General features: G+C 36.9%; 1 protein-coding gene across 2 annotated transcripts in view; it reads right to left on the bottom strand.

Annotated features, from left to right (window-relative positions):
* The window catches only part of LOC136035450 (tight junction protein ZO-2-like), a 160,539-nt gene that overhangs the window by 126,584 nt on the left and 11,655 nt on the right, over positions 1-22,300 (bottom strand). For both annotated transcript variants that reach the window (XM_065717262.1, XM_065717264.1), the window contains exon 3: positions 10,907-10,976. In XM_065717262.1, coding sequence (XP_065573334.1) covers positions 10,907-10,976 — 70 coding nt within the window. The remainder of the gene's footprint in view (positions 1-10,906; positions 10,977-22,300) is intronic.

The raw sequence follows: 22,300 nt of genomic DNA, 5'->3' as shown, positions 1-22,300 counted from the left end.
GGAACTAGCCCTATCCCACACCTTATTTTCCCCAAATGTATCCGATAGAAATTTTGAGATAGCGATTTTATTCAAAATAGTCTAAAGATCATGTAAAAAGGCCTTTGGGGTTGAAATGACCCCTAGAAATAGCTACCAAATACATCCTAACACAAATAGTATTTTTTAATTTAGTTTTATGCCTCCTCAAGTTGACCTGAAAATTAAACTTAATACCATTCTCAAAAAATTCTACATATACTCTTTGACATCCTGGATACACTTACACTCTTTTGATTGATTTAAATTGTAAGAGCAGAAGTAGTAATAGTAGTAGCCGTAAAAGTTTCAACTTAATACCCCCCGTCGTTCTCAAGATATTGCTGAGCTGTCTTATTGGCAACCATACACACAGTGATTTGATTTAGTTTTACAGTAAGATTTAGTTTTAAAGCATAATGGACAAATTGCATAAACTGTGGAGGGTTGATATGCCCAATATTCCTATAGACATAGTTACTGGGATGTTCTCCTCTGCTGAACAAAATGGCTGTCTCAAAATTCTGATTGGATGGTGTTTGGGAAATGAATGGACTTGGGAGGAGGGCTCTTTGCCCTCCAATAACTTTTGACTTTTAAAAAGGCACTAGAACTATTAATTTCCAGTCAAATTAGCTTCTTTGAAAGTTTCAATGATGTTTCTAGCTATTGTAGAGTGGCGCTTCCCTGGATATTCCTTACATGCTCTTTTGAGTACTTGCACATATATAGTTTTTTTTTCGTTTAATTGAAACTCTCCCTAAATGTTTCCTAGAAGTTTCACCTTAATAAGCTTGGCGTTATTAGTTACAGTAACTGTACTGGTAGTGTTAATAGCATACACATATGCCTTTTGGCTAGTTCAAAATCCACAACAACTTATCCTTAAAGGTCTAACTTAACAACGTAAGCTGTTCTTGAGATATTGCTTTGTCACCTTTTCGAAAATCTACATGCCTATGGTTCGTTTTGATTTAGTTCAACATCCGCCTGAATGTTCCTTCGATTCCCAGCTAGTAAGTTGGGTACTAGTTTCTCACTTACTTGAACTATTTACAAGTAATTTTTGACTAATATTAAAAAACAAATGAAACTGGCAATACCTCTTTAAAAAAATCCGCCTTGACCTCTACCTCTTGGGCAGTGTGGAAGTGAATCTTTTAAATGTAATATATGCGCTTATAAAATGAATGATTTTATTGAACTAAAATCGAGCCTTCAGTACCCGGGTCTTGCACATTTGGACTCGGTGTAGCAGATTAAAAAATAAATAATTAAATAAATATTAATACACTGAATCCTCATGGCTAGATGGAGTGAATGTTGATGAAGTGATGTGCAGCTATACCGTTAATAGTGTAAGTGTCATCTTGTAAGTCCTGTTGCAAAGTTTCGAATAAAATTGTCGTTTTTTTCTTTTATAAATACGCCTACGTTTGAGTGAATGTTTCAAAATTGGCAATTTGTCCTAATTGGTTTAATTAAACACAATAAAATTGTATCTTTTCAGAGAATTCTTATAGACCTACCTTATTTTTTACTTTTTTTTAATCTTTGTTTATTGTAAATCCAAAACTATTTTGACGAAGACACTTGTAACCCTACATTTTTGACAAAAACAAAGAAGATCTTTTGACACAACTTCTGATAGAATTAATTAAGTGATCTGCACATGCTGCCAAGCATTGTACATCAAATTTTTATCTGTTGTTCAAACATGCACTAGAACTTTTAGTTTCCAATCAAATTAGCTCCTTCAAAAATTTCACTGAAATTAGTAGCTATTATAGAGCGGTGCTGCCTATGATACTGCTTATATGCCCTTTTGAAATCCTGCATGCATAGTTTTTAGTTTAAGTGAAACTCCCCCTAAGCGTTCCCTAAGAGTTTAGCCTTAATACCCTTAATACCACAAGCAGTATTAATAGTATTAAAGTATTGATAGCAATCGAGCTAGAACTAGTAGCTGCAGTAGTATTAACGTGTTAGCTTTTGCTCATTTAAATATCATTCTCATCAAGTCCTGGAAGTTTCATCTTAATACAAATACCCGTTGCTTTGATATTACTGGTACATCTTTTGATAGCCTGTATATTCATATATATTTTGAGATGTTCATCTTTATGCTCATAGTCTTTGCGGTGCTCAGTCATAGTAGTGGCTATTTCAACCCCAAAGGACTTAAATTTCCAACTGAATGAGCCATATCCAAAATTTTGAGGCTATCTCAAAATTTTGGTCGGAAGCATCTGGAGAAAAAGGGGGTTGGGGGGGGGAGGTGTTGCCATCCGATCACTCTTGATTTTTAAAAAAAGGGCTAGAACTTTCAATTTTAGATTGAATGAGCCTTTTCCGAAGTTTATATGACCCCCTTTTCCAAAAATGTTAAGAATGGGCAAATGGTATAGCTTATAACCCTTGTCCTGAGAGTCGTGGGGGGGGACTGTAATCCCCAAATACAAAATTATTGGACCTTTCAAATATGTCAAAAAATTGCTATTTCTGAATTTTGATTGGATTTGTTTAGGGAAATAATGGGCGTAGAAAGGGGGGGGGGGCTGGTTGCCCAATTTCCAATTGAATGAGCCACAATCCAGGTTTATACGATGGCTATCTAAGAACTTTGATTGGATTTGTTTAGGGAAATGATAGCCGTGGAGGGGTGGCCTGGTCACCCTCCAACACCTTTCCACTGTTAAAAAGGGCACTAGAACTCCTGATCTCCAATCCATTGAGCCCCTCCGAAGTTTATACGATCACCCTTTCCATAAAAACTATATGCCCCGGGGCTTAGCTTACGACCTTTGCCCTGAAAGCTGTTGGGAAGAGGGGGAGTTTTAATTTTCAAAGCCGTAATTACTAGACCTTTCAACTACGTGGGGGGCTAATTGCCCTCTACTTTCAAAAAAGGCAATATAACTTTTTATTTCCGTCCAAAAGAGCCCCTTCTCGATGTTCTTTGACCGCTCGGTCGATACGATCACACCTGAAAAAAAAGGCATCCGTGATCTTTCTCCTGTCAAAAAATAAAAAATTTCACATTTTTCCAGATAAACTCTTCAATAGGGTCAACAGGAAATCTGAAAGTATGATTTTCATTAAGATTCAAAAACCAGGCAAAATTTATCAGGCTCCTAGCTTTTGATGGGGAATACTAAGCTTAATGAAATTGATATATTGGAAATCAGTATAATAATCCAATTCTTTTGATATATCTATTGGTATCAAAATTCCGTTTTTTTAGAGTTTGGGTTACTATTGAGCTGGGTCGCTCCTTGCTTAAAGTTCGTTACTAAGAACTGTGTGATTTCAGTGTGTACTTGATGATAATCAGCCTTGCGTGAGAGAGATAAATTATAATTTAGAGATAAATTACTGTGCATTAATTTAGGTAACGTACCTATGTCTATTTTCATTGAGAATGGAAAAGCGTTTGACACGGTTCACTACCAAGTATTGCTTCATCGAAAAAGAAGTCTTGGAATAAATGGAGTTTGTCTAAGATGGTTTGAGAGCTATCTTTACGGCAGGTCCCTTAAAGTCGCTTTAAATGATGTAGTCTCATCGTCTTTTCCTGTGACGTGTGGTGTACCTCAGAGCTCTGTACTGGGTCCCTTACTTTATCTAGTTTACGTGGACATGATGCGCGTTTATCTGCAGGATACATGTATTACTTCTTTTGCGGATGACACTGTGCTAACAGCATTTGAAAAACCAGCCAATGATTTAATAGTGAAAGCTAATGATGCTCTCAAAAAATTAGAGGTGTTTACAAGTTTAAGTTTGTTGTGCGTGAATGTAAAGAAAACGTTTTTACTAACAGTCTGTAGAGTGGGTGATTCTGTTGATGTAAGTAGTAGAGTCCTATTAGGGGAAAAGCCTATTTTACAAGTTAAATCACTGCGGTACTTTGGCTTCCATATTGATTCTAATCCATAAAGACATTATTTCCGCCAAAATTGCACATGGAGTTGGTATTCTCAGAAGACTGAAGCATATTCTGCCAGAACGTGCTCTTCGCATGATATATTTTGCAATAATCTACCCATGTATATCATACGGATGTTTAGTTTCGAGCAGCAATTTTTATGTTAATTATAAGCGTGTGCAAATTCTACAAACGAAAACAGCAAGAATAATTGGGAAGTATGAAGTAACTTGGTTGTGGATATTCAAAATAGTGTAAGATCTGGTTTTACTTTGAAGTATCTTGGCCCTTCTGTATGGAATTCACTTGTTGTGAGTGCTAGGGAGGCTGAGCACTTCCCACAGTTTAAAATTAGATTAAAAGAGTATTTGTTAGGAAATTAGTGTTTTTTAGGGAGGACTGGAGTGGGTTATAGGGTTGGAGTTAGGAGCGGGTTGGGGCGGATGGCGTTGTATTTGGATGAGGGTTGTTACCCTGGACGTGTTTGAGAGAAGGTGATTGTCTTTTTTCATTATTATTTTAATTAGTGTAGGCTGCTTCTAGGAACATTTATGTAGGTTTATTATTATCAAACAGTTCGTGGTAACGAACTGTAGTAAGGAGCGACCCGGCTCAATAGTAACCAAAACTCTAAAAAATTGAATTTTGATATCAATAACTACATCAAAAGAATTGCATTTTAATGCTGATTTTAAATATATAAGTTTCATCAAGTTTAGTCTTACCCATCAAAAGTTACGAGCCTGAGAAAATTTGCCTTATTTAAGAAAATAGGGGGAAACACCCCCTAAAAGTCGTAGAATCTTGACGAAAATGACACCATCAGATTCAGCGTATCAGAGAACCATACCGTAGAAGTTTCAAGCTCCTATCTACAAAAATGTGGAATTTTGTATTTTTTGCCAGAAGACAAATCACGGGTGCGTGTTTATTTGTTTCTTTGTTTTTTTTTCCCAGGGGTCATCGTATCGACCAAGTGGTCCTAGAATGTCGCAAGAGGGATCATTCTAACGGAAATGAAAAGTTCTAGTGCCCTTTTTAAGTGACCAAAAAATTGGAGGGCATCTAGGCCCCCTCCCACGCTCATTTTTTTCCCAAAGTCCACGGATCAAAATTTTGAGATAGCCATTTTGTTCAACATAGTCGAAAACCATAATAACTATGTCTTTGGGGATGACTTACTCCCCCACAATCCCTGGGGGAGGGGCTGCAAGTTACAAACTTTGACCAGTGTTTACATATAGTAATGGTTATTGGGAAGTGTACAGACGTTTTCAGGGGGATTTTATTTTGTTTGGGGGTGGGGCTTAGGGAGGGGGCTATGTTCGAGGATCTTTCCTTGGAGGAATCTGTCATGGGGGAAGAAAAATTCAATGAAAAGGGCGCAGGATTTTCTAGCATTATTATAAGAAAACAATGAAAAATAAACATGAAAACATTTTTTCAAATGAAAGGAAGGAGTAGCATTTAAACTTAAAACGAACAGAGATTATTACGCATATGAGGGGCTCTAAAAATACTTTAGCATAAAGAGCGAGGTATTTAGGAGGAGATATATACCTCGCTCTTTATGCTAAAGTATTTTTAGTAATGTCAACTATTTATTCTACGGCCTTTCTGATTCAGGGGTCATTCTTAAAGAATTGGGACAAAACTTACGATTTAGTGTAAAGAGCGAGGTATTAACGAGGGTACAAACCCTCTCGTATACATAATAAAAATATAAGATTATGAAAGTTTGTTACGTAAGTTAATTCTTAAGTTACGTATATTTTTTACTAATAAAAACGTTCGTTAAAAATTAAAAGTTCTAGTTGCCTTTTTAAGTAACCGAAAAATTGGAGGGCAACTAGGCCTCCTTCTCCACCCCTTATTTCTCAAAATCGTCTGATCAAAACTAAGAGAAAGTCATTTAGCCAAAAAAAGAATTATATACAAATTTCATTTTAATAATTTATGTGCGGAGAGCCAAAACCAAACATGCATTAATTCAAAAACATTCAGAAATTAAATAAAAAGAAACTAATTTTTTTAGCTGAAAGTAAGGAGCGACATTAAGACTTAAAACGAACAGAAATTACTCCGTATATGAAATGGGTTGCCCCCTCCGCAATCCCTCGTCTTTACGCTGAAGTTTGACTCTTTGCCACAATTCTACTTTTTAAAACAATTAAAAACTTTAACGGGGTAATTTCTGTTCGTTTTAAGTTTTAATGTCGCTCCTTACTTTCAGCTAAAAAAAATTAGTTTTTTTTTATTTAATCGCTAGCAAGCACCCCTTTCAGACCTTACAGGCCAATAAAAAAGGCGACATTTGACTCGACACCTGACCGACTCACAGGGCTTTAAACCTGATCTCCTTGTATTCTTGAAACATATTAAGGTTTCGAAAGGTTTCCTGTTCTGACAAAACCCTCTTACTTACTGATTTTGAAAGGTGTAACATTTCTTCGTGGGTGGCATTTAATCTGTTTTTTTTTCTTTCATTTTTTTTTTAAAGACTCCTTTGCTTAAATAATGAGCCCAGTGAATAGGCGATCTTTGTAGCTAATGAAGACGTTATAATTATCGTGTCCGATTTGGGAACCTTGTAGCGAACAGATTTAATTGGTGCACAGAATTAATTCCTATTCAGGGATCTTAATTATTGTTTGACTTTTATTCTATTGGTGAAATAGTCACAACATCAAGAATAAAGAGTGCAATAAGACAGAATAACTTTAAAAGAAAAGGAGCAACATTAAGACTGAAAACAAACAGATACTATTCTGTATGTGAGAGAAGCTGCCTCTTCCTCATCCATCGCTCTTTGCGCTAAACATTTTAAAGTTCTTTAAAAATACTACTCATTCAGACTCAACGGCCCTTGCGATTCAGAAGTCGCTCTTACAGAATTGGGACAAAGAGTCAAACTTTATCGTAAAGAGCGAGGAATAAGGAAGGGGCAGCCGCTTCCTCTCACATGGGGGCTAATTCCTGTTCTTTTTAAATTTTAATGTTGCACCTTAGTTTCAGTAGAAAAAATTGCTTTTTGTTTAATTTTTTAACGTTTTTCAAAAAATAACAGAAAATACCACTCCCCCATGTGAACCTCCGCCAGTAAATCCCCCCTTGAATCTTTCCTCCCCATGGAAAATACCCCTCCCGAAAAATTTCTGTGTATTTTTCAACAAAAAATACCACCAATAAACAATGGGCAAAGTGCGTAACTTACTGCCCTTTCCCTAGGTGCTGTATGGGACATATCATCCCTAGAGGCAAAGTTTTGGATCTTTCAACTATGCTGAAAAAAGACTATCTCAAAATTTGATCTAATGTCTTTGGGAATAAAGGGGCGAGGAGGGGGGTTAGACGCCCTATAACCGTTTTGGTTACTTAAAAAAGGGCACTAGGACTTTTAATTTCCGTTCTAATGAGTCCTCTACAGATATTCTAGGACAATTGGTTCAATGTGATCACCCCTGGAGAAAAAAGGAATTTAACCCTTCTACAGTGGGGTTCTCTGATAAGCAGAATCTGAAGGTGTAAATTTCGTGAAGATCCTTTATTTTTTGGGTGTTTCCCTCTATTTCGAAAATCCGGCAAAATTTCTAAGGCTTGTACCTTTTTTATGAGTTACATTAAAATTACAGAGTTTTATATATTTATAATCAGGATAAAAAGCCAATGGCCTACTTTTGATGTAATTGTTGTTACAAAAATTCCTTTTTTTAGTTTCAGTTACTATTTTTGGCCGATTTGATCCATGCTGGCAATTTGTAACCACGAACTCTTCATAACATATGGTTCAGAGCTCATTTTAGTTTTAAATGGCCAAAATGTGTCAAAAATTGACTTTAAATTACTTTTATTAGCCCATTCCCTTTCAATATTCATGGGTCCAAACGACATCGTTTAAAACTGACAGAGATGTCAGTGAAAGTTCAGGCTAGGATTACAAATCGATCTGCAGTGCTAATGCCCCACAAAGCTTTGCAGTAACTGTCATCCATTGGTTGCAGTTGTGGAGCAGTGCTTGCGACTATATATTTCGGGTAACAAATTGTTTGTTCCGTTTTCATATTTATTAATAAATTTATTAATTTAGTTTCATATTTAAAGGCTGTAAAATTAAGAGAGATCTAGGAATTACTTTTATATGTATGAAAATGCATACACTGAATACCACTTTATCTATGTTTTCCCAAATACCCATTTGGATTACCAATGTTAGGAACCTGAGTATTTTCCTGTGGCTATAGATCATGCGTAAAACAGTCACTCTACATCTGTAAAGACACGTCTGAGTAAAAAAAAAACTAAATTATTTTCAAAAACTCATGGAACTAATTACTATGAACAAATTATCTTCAAGCTATCAGATACCACTAATAACCCCGTAGACACCCTATCAGCTCTGGATGCTAATGCCTACCCCATATCCCTTAAACCTGATGAAATGCAGATGACAACAATCCAGTTCCCTGATAATGTCGTATCAAGCACTGCACAGATAACCTTAACCAACTGTACCAGTTGAATAAGTGGCTATAAATTCCATCATCTCGCTTAGTTTTGGCTGACGATGAGACTTAGGAAACCCTTACTTTGCCAAAAAATCCTACCAAAAGGTCGGAATCGGTGTAAACCCTCCATTATGGGCCTAATCTATAGGAATTATTTTCCACCAAGTATGTTTAAGATATTGCATCTACTTTGGGCATATGTGCTATTGGAACAAAAAGTAAGGAGCCACCCCTCGCTCCTCCTCCCTCATGGGGTTCGTAGTCTACCAGCCTAAACTAAGGCATAGATAAAACATCAACTACTAATTCCAACAAAGTTTGGGTAGATCTGACCCTTTTTAATAGATTTCGTGATAACTCGAATTAAAGCCCTCTCCCCCAAAGTGGTTATATTGGTGGTTCAGAGGACCCGCAGAGCCCCAGAGGGACACTAACTGATGCCTCGTATCAAGTTTTTTTGTTTTTTTTAAGATCCAAAAATCTTTTTATTAGAAGTATTGATGGCAAGCATCTAGACCCCCCTTCTTCCCTTTCCTAAAAAAATTAAAATAAAATTAGGTCCTGAACCTAAAATGACCTAGCCAGGAATTCAGATTTTAAATTCCAAAAACTTGGGCTGACACCCAGCCCGTTTTTGGCGGATGTCGGGATGACAAAATTTTAGGGATTCTAGACCCCCAAAGACCATACTAGGGTATTAATTCTTATTTTACACACATTTTGAGTCAGATGAAATAGCTCGTTCTGGTAGATGCCACTACGACAAGAATCATGAGCCCTACAGAAGGACGCAGGGGGCTTTGGGGCCCAGGTCTACCAAAATTCCAAACTTCTCCGAATTTTTGGGCACTTCTTAATTAACTTTTTTCTTATTGTTGGGCTCCCACGTAAAAGGAAAATCTTTCTTACATGCCTGGCAAAGCTCTTCCTTCTATAGTTGTCGGAGTGGGTATGTACCCAAGATAGCACAACTAAGATACTTACTCTTACTTCTCACCAAATTTGGCTGAAATTCGATAACCCCTTCTGCTAGATATTCAGATAATGAAAATTCTGGGATGCCTCCCGTTCCATTTTAAAATAAGATAGGATTGCGTTGGGATCGCTGGAAATGAATATTTAACGCAAGACCTTACTCCCACCGGGTTTAACTGGAATTCAACTGTCTTTTCCGGTAGATGTGCCGATGACAAAAATTTAAGGGGTGCAGTGGGGTGTTATAAGGGCCGTCGAGAAACAGGAGTCGGGACCATGGACAAATTTCTTCGTGTCCTCCCTCTCCTTCCCTTTATTTTTGCAACATAGTTCTAATAAAAAGGAATTTGATATGAAATAGCAACGGCCCTTTGCATCAGAAACATAGAACTGCACGCATCATTTCTCTGTCCTCCACGGAAAAATTATTCCTGAAGCAGACTCTGGTAACATTTCTTTGTTTTCACTACGTTTGTTTTCTTATGCTGGGGCTGGTTCCAACTTTGATGCGAGAACTATAATGCTAAAAGCGAGAAGATGAACCCATTCGTTGACCGTTCTAGTCGACCATGTTAGGTCCAATTTCTGAACAGCTCTAATTCAGTTAGAGACGACCTCCGTTTAAGCTGAATCATGTCTAAAGATAGTAATAATTTTCTCTTCGAATCTACAACAAAAATAGTTTTGCAGTTTCCTGCAATTATATTTCAAGGCTGCGTAATAAAGCGTAAACTTTATCAAACGTTTTATAACAGACGCACATGGGTTTTTGATTTTACGGTTTCTAGTCAATTAAAAAAAAAACAGAAATTTCTGGAATCAAATGCCCGCAATACAATTAAATAGAAAACAAACTTCCATAATATATTCCGAAATTTTCAAAGAATATCGGACTGGACCCGGGGGATCATCCCTTGTCTGTCCCATCCTCTTTACTGCACTGGATAGGATGACACAAAACACTGAAAGGCCCTTATTTGAACTATACGTCAATTTCTAGGGACTATCCCTTTTTGGAACAATGGTTAGCATTGTGAATCTGTAAGCACAGTCAGAGTCCACCCAACACCAATAAAGTACCTAGAAAAATCTGGAGAGAGAGACGAGAACCGTCAGATGATCTCCCCCCCCCCCTCAATCACCAATAGTACTACCAAGTGAAGGCAGCAAATAAGGAGATTGGTAGGCCTACCTGCACTACTGGGACCAATAGTCTGCATGCGAAGATTTTCTTTTTTTATTCCTCTAATTTGTTAAAAATAATATCTAGAAAGAAAACTTCTCTATTACCCAATCTGCTTCACCTTATAATACGATAAAAATAAAATTAGCAAATAGTTACCACTCGACTTTTTGTAATTAAACCCTGTCCTTCAGGTGTTTTTCACATTGCCTACAACTTTGTCAAAGCAGTACTCGACAAAACTAAAATATTATTTGGTAAATGTTTGACCAAGCAACGATAGACTGTAATCTTTACCGTTTAACTTCTTGCAATGTATCCGCTCCGCCAGGCGTTGTTTTTAATTGGGACTCTTCAATGTCAGAACCTGAAAAACGGAAGGAAAAACACCTTAGAACATTTGATCCCAATCGGAAACAAACACTGCCGGAGTCTACAAAACTCTCTCTGAAACGAAGTCACTCTTAGCGAGTATTCAAAAAGCACCGATGAGCAGGGAGCCAACAACACGAAAAAAAAACTAGAGACTAACGTAGAGTTTCTGGAAAAAGCTGGTAAGGATAATTGATTGGATAATTTAATTTTAAAGGCGTTAATTCGAGAGATCTAATTAACAGGTATGACAGCTTTATTTCTAGGTGTCTTGAAAACTTCTGTCGTTAAGGATTCTGGAACTTTTAATGAGACATAAAAAAAAGAGTTTATTTTCCTGGACCAATACACACGGTTTTTGGCGATATACCCAAAAAAGTAGAAACATCCACGGTATCCTTTCAGGCATGTACACAAACATTTATTCTAGAGGAGAATGAAATTCGGAGAAACGCAAAAAAAATAGGCGTAATGTGTAAAAGCTCAAGATTTCAGAGGTGACCAGAGACCTGAAGGTGCCCATCAATCGGATATCCCTGCCTTAGCAAGGGCATAGTGTTAAGACTGAAAACAAATGAGAACCGAAAATTTTTCTTTCGTAATCTTTGCTAGTTAAGAGCAGGGGTGTAATTTGCTATGGGGCAGGGGAGGGCAATCGCCCTCCCAGACCCCAGTTTTTCCCCTCCAAACCCCAGTCTTTCCCCTCCAAACCCCAGTTTTTCCCCTTGGACACCAGTTCCCACCCGCCACCCCCTGCTGAAATTTAGTTTCTTCAAAAATCTTGTCGAAACTAAGATAAGCCTGCATAATTCAAGCGTCCACATAAACGGGCCAATTTTCCTTAGTATATCTTTACTTTTATGGTACTACGACAATATGGCTCACTTTTTATTTTTCACAATCATTTTCAGTTGATTTGGAAAAATTAGCTCTAACCTTGCCCCTCCCCCCTTCAATTTTGACGAAATTACACCATTGGTTAAGGGCAGGATACCGTCTACCATTTATCTATTTTTTTGTGGTCACATCGTGTAGAATAAGTGGTCGTACAAACTTAATGTAGGACTAATTCAACCACAGATAAGCATTCTGAGGCCATTTTTTAAAGCAATACTGATTGGAGGTCAAAATGTCATATTTAAAAGACCCCATTTGCCGCCTGCACCTCTGAAACCCCCCGTGGCATCAGAACAAAATTTCAAAATTGCCATTTTAACAAGACTGGTCGAAGGATAATAAAAAGTGAAGGAGGATTCATTCAATAGATAATTCTGAGCTCTAGTGTCATTTTAAAGGCTAAAATAGAGAAGAGCAGCCTATTATCCCATTTCTTCGGGTCAACCTCTCCTATTAGCCTCAAATGGCGTTATGTAAGAAAATTCAAGACATTGGTTTTCATCAAAACGGTCATTTATATAAAAATCTTAAAGTGATAAAAATTGAAATTAGTATTCAGGAATGGTTACTATTATTTTGATTAATCTTAGTAAAAGTTTATAGCGAAGACAAATTTATGGGGATTTTGACAATCCTCATAAATCCATCATTTTGATTTGAGTTGAAACTTCCAGGAGGGTGTTGAACTGAATGAATATACAATTTACACATCCAGGTTGTCAAAAGAGAGTATTTACAATATTTTAAAAACTGCTAAGGTTGCTTGGTTAAAACTTATGGAGAATTTTGAGGAAGGTCTTGAGCTAAATCAAAAATGATATGTGCACCCTGGTCGTCAAAATGGCGTATCTACAACGTCACAGGAATGACTAAGGGTGTTAGGTGAAACTTTTTTGGGACAGCTAAGGATACATCCAGGTTGGCAAAAATATTTGAAAAATCTCTACGAGCATAATTCATTAAAATAATCACAGTACGTATAAATTATTATATACAGAATATAGTATACCACACCACAGCACAAATTAATAAGCCATTAGTACCCCGACAGATACTGTTATTGGAGAAATTCTAAAGAATCTGCTCGTAAAAAGCTTACCATTGTGTCGGACAACAACTTTCACAACTTCCACTATAGGCCTATAGTTTCTCACAAAATACCCTAACCACCCTTTAAGATAAGAGGAAGATTGCCCTCGTTTCAATCACACTAAGGACATATTTCATAAATATTATTTGATTTCCGCTCAAATCTACTTATGATTTCTGATTTTGATTCCCAGCTGGTGCTTGGTTCCCACAAAAATGCTACTCGGATTAAAAATCTGGGGCTAATAGTGCAATTTAAAATCCTATCAAAAAATATTCAGCATATATTTTGCTAATGGTTAAAATGTTACACTTTATGAAATTCGGAGTCTTGCAGGGAATTTCAATCTTAAGCACTGGAAGGGTAAAAGCTTGGTCCTTGGGCCTATGTCCTTTCCAACACCTCTCATGTCTCTCCCCATTTCAAACTTCACTTAAATAGACATTTTGTACCTATCGACTCTCTTTTTGTCCTTACGGGGATTTTCTATACATTGACCCTAAATAGAAAGTTCCTCTCATCGAGTCCTGGAAGTTTAAACCAAATAAAATTGGTCATCGCTATGACATTACTGGTATGTTCTTTTGATAACCTGTATATTCATATATTTCTTAAAATTTTCATCACAATGCTCTTAGCCCTACAAGTAGTTACAATAGAAGTAGTAGTAGTAATAGGAAACGTTGCAGTAATAGTAGTATTTGCAGTAGTGTGCACATATCGCCTTTTGGTGAGATTATCTTCCTCTTTAAGTAATCTCTGAAAGTTCCAACTTAATACACCAATCGATTCTTGAGACACACTATTTCGACAATGTACATGCACATAGCGTCTTTGGATTTAGTTCAAATTTCCCCTTAATACTGTAAATGGAATAGTGTGGTAGTAGTTGTAGTAGTATTGATAGCATGCATATATTACCTTTTGGATCGTCTCCCTTATTATTTCGCGAATTTTCCAAATTAATATACTCAGGTTTTCTTGTTTTGCACCCTTTTGACAATCCGTACACACATGATGTATTTCGATTTAGTTCATCGCTCCTCTCAACATTCTCTGAAACTGTCACCTGAATACCCTTCGTCTTCTTCGAAAGTAAAGTTCAAATATGCACGCCTTTCTCAACAACATATACTAGGTGTAAACAATGAACGAGTGGCTTAACTTACAGCCCTTGTCCTGAGGACTGTGGGGAGGTTGATATCCTCGAAGACATAATTACTGGAGCTTTCAATAAGGCTGGATGAAATAGCTCTCTTAAAATTTCGATCAGATGTTTTGGGGAATGATGGGCTTGGGAGGAAGGGGCTGATTGCCCTCCATTGACTTTCAACTCTTAAAAAGGGCACTAAAACTTCCAACTTCCAATCAAATGAGCTCCATCCGATTCAAAGTTTACACGACTACAGATTCCATAGAAAACTTTGATACCCCGGAAATAACTTACAACTGTTGCCAATAGGCTCTGGGGGATTGTCTCCAACAAAGACATTGTTATACGATTTTGGACAACGAGTCTTACAATTTCAATTGAATGCGTTTTGGGAAAAGAGAATGTCAGGGAGGGAGACTAGTTGCTCTCCGTCATTTTTGACCCTTAAACAGGAACTAGAACAAAAACTCTTCAAATCAAGTGAGCCTCATCTAAAGTTTACACGGCCACCCCTTCCGTAAAAACCTTGTATGCCCCTGGGGCATAGCTTACAGCCCTTACCCATAGACTCTGAAGGATTTTGTCCATCCCAAAGGCCTTACTACACGATCTTGGGACTATTTTTGAACAAATGACTATCTCGTAATTTTTGTCAGATGCATTTGCAGAAAATACGAAATAGGAGGGGGGAGGTGCCACCGATCACTTTGACTCTTGAAAAAGGGAACAAGAATATCTGATTTCCAATCCAATGAGCAACCTCCAGAGTTTACCCGTTGCATAAAAACCTTGACCAACCGTTCTATAAAAACCTTATATGCACTCGCGGCATAACTTACAACCCTTGTACTAAGGGCTGTGGGTTGTCACCCTTAAAGTCAAAGACATAATGTCCAGACCCCTTCAACTACGCTGAACAAAATAGCTATCTCAAAACTTTGATTCGATATGTTTGGGGAAATGGTGGTGAGAGAGGGGTTAGTTGCCCTCCAATCACTTTTGACTATTAAAAAGAGCTAAGAGCTCATATGGCACTTGTGACGAGGTCAGAAGAGACAAGACCCAAGAGCTCATATGGTATGAGCTCTGGCAAAATTCTAAGAATTAATAGATTGCTTTAAAAAGAAAATCAGATGCTTAATACCGGTCAGGATTTAAAATAAGAGATCTGAATCACGAGGTCCTTTTAAATATCAAAATTCATTAAGATCCCATCACCCATTCACAAGTTAAAAATACCTCAATTTTTCTAATTTTTCCTCTCCCTTCAGCCCCCCAGATGGACGAATCGGGGAAAACGACTTTATCAAGTCAATTTGTGCAGCTCTTTGACACGCCTACCAATTTTCATCGTCCTAGCACGTCCAGAAGCAACAAACTCCCCAAAGCACTGAAACCCACCCCCTAACTCCCCCAAAGAGTGCGGATCCAGTACGGTTACGTCAATCACGTATCTACGAGATTTATAAGCGTTTTTTCAAGATTTCCGGTTTCCCCGTCCAACTCCCCCAAGTGTCAACAGATCTGGTCGGGATTTGAAATAAGAGCTCTGAGACATGAGTTCCTTCTAAATATCAAATTTCATTAAAATCTGGTCACCCGTTCTTAGGTTAAAATATCTCGATTTTTCTAGTTTTTCCAAATTAACAACCCCCAGCTCCCCTAAAGAGAACGGATCCGTTCCAATTATGTCAATCACATATCTATAGCTTGTGCTTATTCTTCCCATCAAGTTTCATCCCGATCTCTCCACGTTAAACGTTTTCCAAGATTTCTAGTTTCCAAGATTTCCGGTTTCCTCCTCCAGCTCCCCCCAATGTCACCAGATCTGGTCGGGATTTAAAATGAGAGTTCTAAAGCACAAGATCCTTCTAAAGATCAGATTTCATTATGATCTGATCACCCGTTCGTATGTTACAAATACCTCATTTTTTCTAATTTTTCCGAATTACTCTCCCCCCCCCAACTCCACCAAAGAGAGCAGATCCGTTCCGGTTTTGTCAATCATGTATCTAGGACTTGTGATTATTTTTCCCACCAACTTTCATCCCCGTCTCTCCACTCTAAGCGTTTTCCAAGATTTTAGGTCCCCCCAACTCCCCCTCCATTGTCATCAGATCCGGTAGGGATTTAAAATAAGAGCTCTGAGACACGATATCCTTCCAAACATCAAATTTCATTAAGATCTGATACCTCGTTTGTAAGTTAAAAATACCTCATTTTTTGTAATTTTTCCGATTTAACCGTCCCCCACTCCCCCCCTCCAGATGGTCGAATCGGGGAAAAAAACAATTTCTATTTTAATCTGGTCTGGTTCCTGATATGCCTGCCAAATTTCATCGTCCTAGCTTACCTGGAAGTGCCTAAAGTAGCAAAACCGGGACAGACAGACCGACAGAACTTACGATCGCTATATGTCACTTGGTAGATACCAAGTGCCATGAAAAGGGCGCTAGTCCTTTCAATTTTCAATAGAATGAGTTCTTTTCGAAGTTTCGACGACAAATCCTTCGATACGAAGTGCCTGATCTAAAACCGTAAAAAAAACCCAAAAATGAATAAATAAATAATGCATTTTGCCCACATCGCTCTTTACTTAACCAGCGGTATTGCGCTGCGTATGAAAAACAAAATATGTTTCTGTGCAGTTGTACTTTTTCCATTTCAACACTAAAAATTAAATACTACTGAAACAACTGAGAATTCTTTTTTTTTTTGTTACCATTACATACGTTAAAATCGATTTAGTTTTAATAGTCTAATATGTAATACATTTATAAATGTTTTCTTCCTTTTAAATATATTCAACATCAGTTGGCTACATTATAGATTGGATATAACCTATTTATTAAGTTTTCAAAAAAGCAACAATGACACTATTGCCTTCGAGAAGTTTGAGGGGCGGCCGCAGGGTATTTCTCTGTGGCATCACTTCTATGTAGTACGTAAGTGACAATCACTTAGTTTAACAATTTTAAAAAGGACATATTTTCGCAATTTTTTCTTCCTTTTAAATCCGTTAATTTTAAAAATATTCAAAATCAGTTGGCTACATTATAGATTGGATATAAACTATTTATTAATTTTTCAAAAAGCAACAATGACACTATTGCCTTCGAGAAGTTTGAGGGGCGGCCGCAGGGTATTTCTCTGTGGCATCACTTCTATGTAGTACGTTAGTGACAATCACTTAGTTTAACAATTTTAAAAAGGCCGTAATTTCGCAGTTCTTTCTTCCTTTTAAATCAATTCCTTTTAAAGATAAGCAAAAAAAAAAAACTGACTAAACAAAATCTTCAATATCAGCAATTCATACGACTTTACAGTAAAAAAATAAATACAACGACGCAATAGTCATTTTCGGTTAAAGGGAAGGTTGGGAGAGGGCAAAGTCTTCCCCCCTTTATTTCTGGTAATTAGTGGATCCATTCTTCATTTTAATTTTATGTCCATTTCAATTTTTTTTTTCGTCGTCTGACAAACACTTCGTTCCTCTCCTGTATCGGATCCATAATCGAGTATGCTTTTCCTCTTTGATGGGGCACCAAAAACTCAATTAGCTCCACTTATCGATCAACAAACACTAGTAAAAGCGTTGAACTTCGACGACAGTCCTTACAACAATGCCAAGCCCTTGAATCACGTAACCTTGCTCGCAACGGTTAACTTCACCAAAAACTACCATAAATGCTTATCGGAAAGCTTTGCCGGAAGACCGTGACTGCATAGGTTAGCTGCTTTAACACAAAATTGGTGATTGTGTAGGAAAAGGTGAGTCCATTTCAGTAACATTAAATACAGAAAACAAGTTTTTTTTAACAGCAAGTACGGAGCGACTTTAAAACTTAAAACGAGCAGAAATTATTCCGTATATGAAAGGGGTTGTCCCCTCCTCAACGCCTGGCTTTTTACACTGAAGTTTGACTCTTTCTCAAAACTCTAATCTTCAAAACAATAAAAAAAACTTCAGCGTAAAGAGCGAGGCGTTGAGGAGAGGACAGTCCCTTTTATATACGGAATAATTTCGGTTCGTTTTAAGTTTTAAAGTCGTTCCTTACTTGCAGTTAAAAAAACGTGTTTTTTTTATTTAATTGCAGAACGTTTTTTAATTAATGTATGTTTTGATTTTGGCTCACTGCACATGAATAATTAAAGCGAAATTTGCATTTTTTTTTTTTTTTTTTATTAAATCGCTTTCTCATAGTTTTGATTGGACGATTTTGATAAAAAGGGGGTGGGGAAGGAGGCCTAGTTGAACTCCAATTTTTGGTTATTTAAAGGGCAACAAGAACTTTTTATTTTTTTACGAACGTTTTTATTAGTAATAAATATAGTAACTTACGAATTAACTTAAGTAAGGAGCTTCTATATTTGTATTTTTTTACCTATATGAGGGGGTTGGTCCTCTCTTCAATACCTCACTCTTTACACTAAAGCTTGAATTTTGCCTCAATTCTTTACGAATGGCCCCTGAATCACAGAGGCCGTAGAATACATATTTGAAATTACTAAGAATAATTTAGCGTAAAGAGCGAGGTATTGTGGATGAGTCGAACCCCTTATATAAGTAATAATGTCTGTCCTTTTTAGGTTTTAATACAGCTCCTTACTTCCAGCTGAATTTTGTTTCTCGTTGATTTTTTTTTTAAATACTGCTAAAAAATCCTGCGGTCCTTCTATGGATATTCTCTTACCTAATGATAAATTCCTCCATGGAAAGATCCTCCCACGTGACCTCCTCTCCCCCCCCCTCGACACGAGAAAGTCCCTCTGAAAACGTCTGTACACTTCCCAATAACCCGTACCATATGTAAACAATGGTCAAAGTTTGTAACTTGAAGCCCCTCTCCCGGGGACTGTGAGGGATTAAGTTGCCCCGAAAGACATAATTATTAGGTCTTTAGACTATGTTGAACAAAATGGCTATCTCAAAATTTTAATCCGGTGAATTTGGAAAAAAATGAGCGTGGGATGGGGCCTAGGTACACTTCAATTTTTTTGGTCACTTAAAAAGGGCACTAGAACTTCTAATTTCCGTTAGAATGAGCCCCCTAGCGACATTGTAGAATTAATGGGTCGATACTATCACCTCTGGGAAACAAACAAACAAAAATACAAATAAACACGCATCCGTGATCTGTCTTCTGGCAAAAAAAAAAACAACAAAATTCCACATTTTTGTAGATATGCACTTGAAACTTCTACAGTAGGGTTTTCTGATATGCTGAATCTGATAGTGCGATTTTCGTTAAGATTCAATGACTTTTAGGGGGGTGGGGGTGAAAAAACTTCAGCGTAAAGAGCGAGGCGTTGAGGAGAGGACAGTCCCTTTTATATACGGAATAATTTCGGTTCGTTTTAAGTTTTAAAGTCGTTCCTTACTTGCAGTTAAAAAAACGTGTTTTTTTTATTTAATTGCAGAACGTTTTTTTTAATTAATGCATGTTTTGATCTTGGCTCACTGCACATGAATAATTAAAACGAAATTTGCATGTTATTTTTTTTTTTTAAATTGCTTTCTCATAGTTTTGATTGGACGATTTTGATAAAAAGGGGGTGGGGAAGGAGGCCTAGTTGAACTCCAATTTTTGGTTATTTAAAGGGCAACAAGAACTTTTTATTTTTTTACGAACGTTTTTATTAGTAATAAATATAGTAACTTACGAATTAACTTAAGTAAGGAGCTTCTATATTTGTATTTTTTACCTATATGAGGGGGTTGGTCCTCTCTTCAATACCTCACTCTTTACACTAAAGCTTGAATTTTGCCTCAATTCTTTACGAATGGCCCCTGAATCACAGAGGCCGTAGAATACATATTTGAAATTACTAAGAATAATTTAGCGTAAAGAGCGAGGTATTGTGGATGAGTCGAACCCCTTATATACGTAATAATGTCTGTCCTTTTTAGGTTTTAATACAGCTCCTTACTTCCAGCTGAATTTTGTTTCTCGTTGATTTTTTTTTAAAATACTGCTAAAAAATCCTGCGGTCCTTCTATGGATATTCTCTTACCTCATGATAAATTCCTCCATGGAAAGATCCTCCCACGTGACCTCCTCTCCCCCCCTCGACACGAGAAAGTCCCTCTGAAAACGTCTGTACACTTCCCAATAACCCGTACCATATGTAAACAATGGTCAAAGTTTGTAACTTGCAGCCCCTCTCCCGGGGACTGTGAGGGATTAAGTTGCCCCGAAAGACATAATTATTAGGTTTTTAGACTATGTTGAACAAAATGGCTATCTCAAAATTTTAATCCGGTGAATTTGGGAAAAAATGAGCGTGGGATGGGGCCTAGGTACACTTCAATTTTTTTGGTCACTTAAAAAGGGCACTAGAACTTCTAATTTCCGTTAGAATGAGCCCCCTAGCGACATTGTAGAATTAATGGGTCGATACGATCACCTCTGGGAAACAAACAAACAAAAATACAAATAAACACGCATCCGTGATCTGTCTTCTGGCAAAAAAAAACAACAAAATTCCACATTTTGTAGATATGCACTTGAAACTTCTACAGTAGGGTTTTCTGATATGCTGAATCTGATAGTGCGATTTTCGTTAAGATTCAATGACTTTTAGGGGGGTGATTTCCCCTGTTTTCTAAAATGAGGCAATTTTTTTCAGGCTCGTAACTTTTGATGGGTGAGACTAAACTTGATGAAAATTATATATTTAAAATCAGCATAAAAATTCAATTCTTTTGATGTAACTATTGGTATCAAAATTCCGTTTTTTCAAGTTTCGGTTACTATTGAGCTGGGTCGCTCCTTACAACAGTTCGTTATCACGAACTGTTTGATAAAAAAGCGCAGAGCAAGTTTGAAGACATTTCCTCTAATCAGTGTTTGTCACGATTTCATCCAAAATTTTCTATTGCTTAAGCTTGTCTTTTTATAAAAAATCTGTTGCTTGTACAGCTAAAGCAGTTTTACTTTCGAGAGAAAGCGAAAAAAAAACAAAACAGTTATACCAATTTTTTTTACAATTTCAGCAAGTGAGCAAGAGAGCCATAAGAGATTTTTGAAAAAAAAAGTCCAGAACTTTTGACAACTTGATCACTTAAAAAAGATACGAAAAAACAAATCAGAAGAGTGGATTAAGCGGCTGAACTACAAATCTGAATTTGATTTTTTTTTTTTTAAATTCCCCAAATCGGCCAGCAAGGAGATGTAGTCGCTGAACAGACACATATTCCGTGTATTGTAAATAGATACAAATATCTACGCAAACACGTACGCAAAGATTTATTTTGACTGGATGGGGCACAAAAGCATAAAAAAAATTGTAGGAACAAAATAATATCAAGATTTAAGAAAGACATGGGCCCAAAACTCCTTACCTCTCTCTTTCATACATGTTTGTTGCGCAATTAATCGAATTCATACAAGATTTCTGCACAATTAAACAAATGAAATAGTCCCTGCCAGTTTAGAACAATCAGAACGTATTTACTGATCTCTCGATGAGTTCTTTGTAATTTGTAATATTAAACCACGCGATTAATTACCACATCTGAAATCTACCAGTGGGCAAATCCTCCAGTGAGAATTGTCAATCTGCCATCTGAAAGGGATTCTGCTTTCTAGTTACCATTAACATCTTTATTTTACTCTTTCTGAAATACTTTGTGATGTAGCAACGGCTAAAGGCAAGTTGAGAATTTTCAATAAAAGAGATCGGCAATTAACTTTGTTTTTACTTGATAATTTCGGTAAACCGCAAAAATTGCTTGCAATGTTTCGGCATTCAAACAAAGAGAAAGCAAAACCATAATGTGAACACCTAAAGCCAATTAACCTTTTGCTTATAGCTAATCACAGTTTAATTCTAACTATAAAACGGAGAAAAGTGGCAAGTCCACCTTATGAGACAAAGCTAGAGTTTCGATTGCAGAAAGTAATGTTATGTAATGAGCCAGTGAACGGCAAAATTTACTAGCGACCTTATTATCAGTGTAACCTCTTGCACTTGTATTAAAAATCAGTTTAGCTTTTCTTAATTTATAACTGAAAAATCCCCCCTAAGTTAATCCCCCTAGTTCCCCCTCCCTATCGTGGGTACCCGCCTAAGCCCATACACGAAAAGAGTAAAGAGAAGCACCTTTTATTTACTTAATATGTTGCATAACGCATAAAGAAAAGAAAAAAAGAAAACAGCACTTCCCAGATGAGCC

The sequence above is a fragment of the Artemia franciscana genome, chromosome 14 (genome assembly GCF_032884065.1).
Source record: "Artemia franciscana chromosome 14, ASM3288406v1, whole genome shotgun sequence".
Classification (NCBI taxonomy): domain Eukaryota; kingdom Metazoa; phylum Arthropoda; class Branchiopoda; order Anostraca; family Artemiidae; genus Artemia; species Artemia franciscana.
The sequence above is the reverse complement of the archived record's forward strand: the minus strand, read 5'-3'. Positions and strand labels throughout refer to the sequence as shown.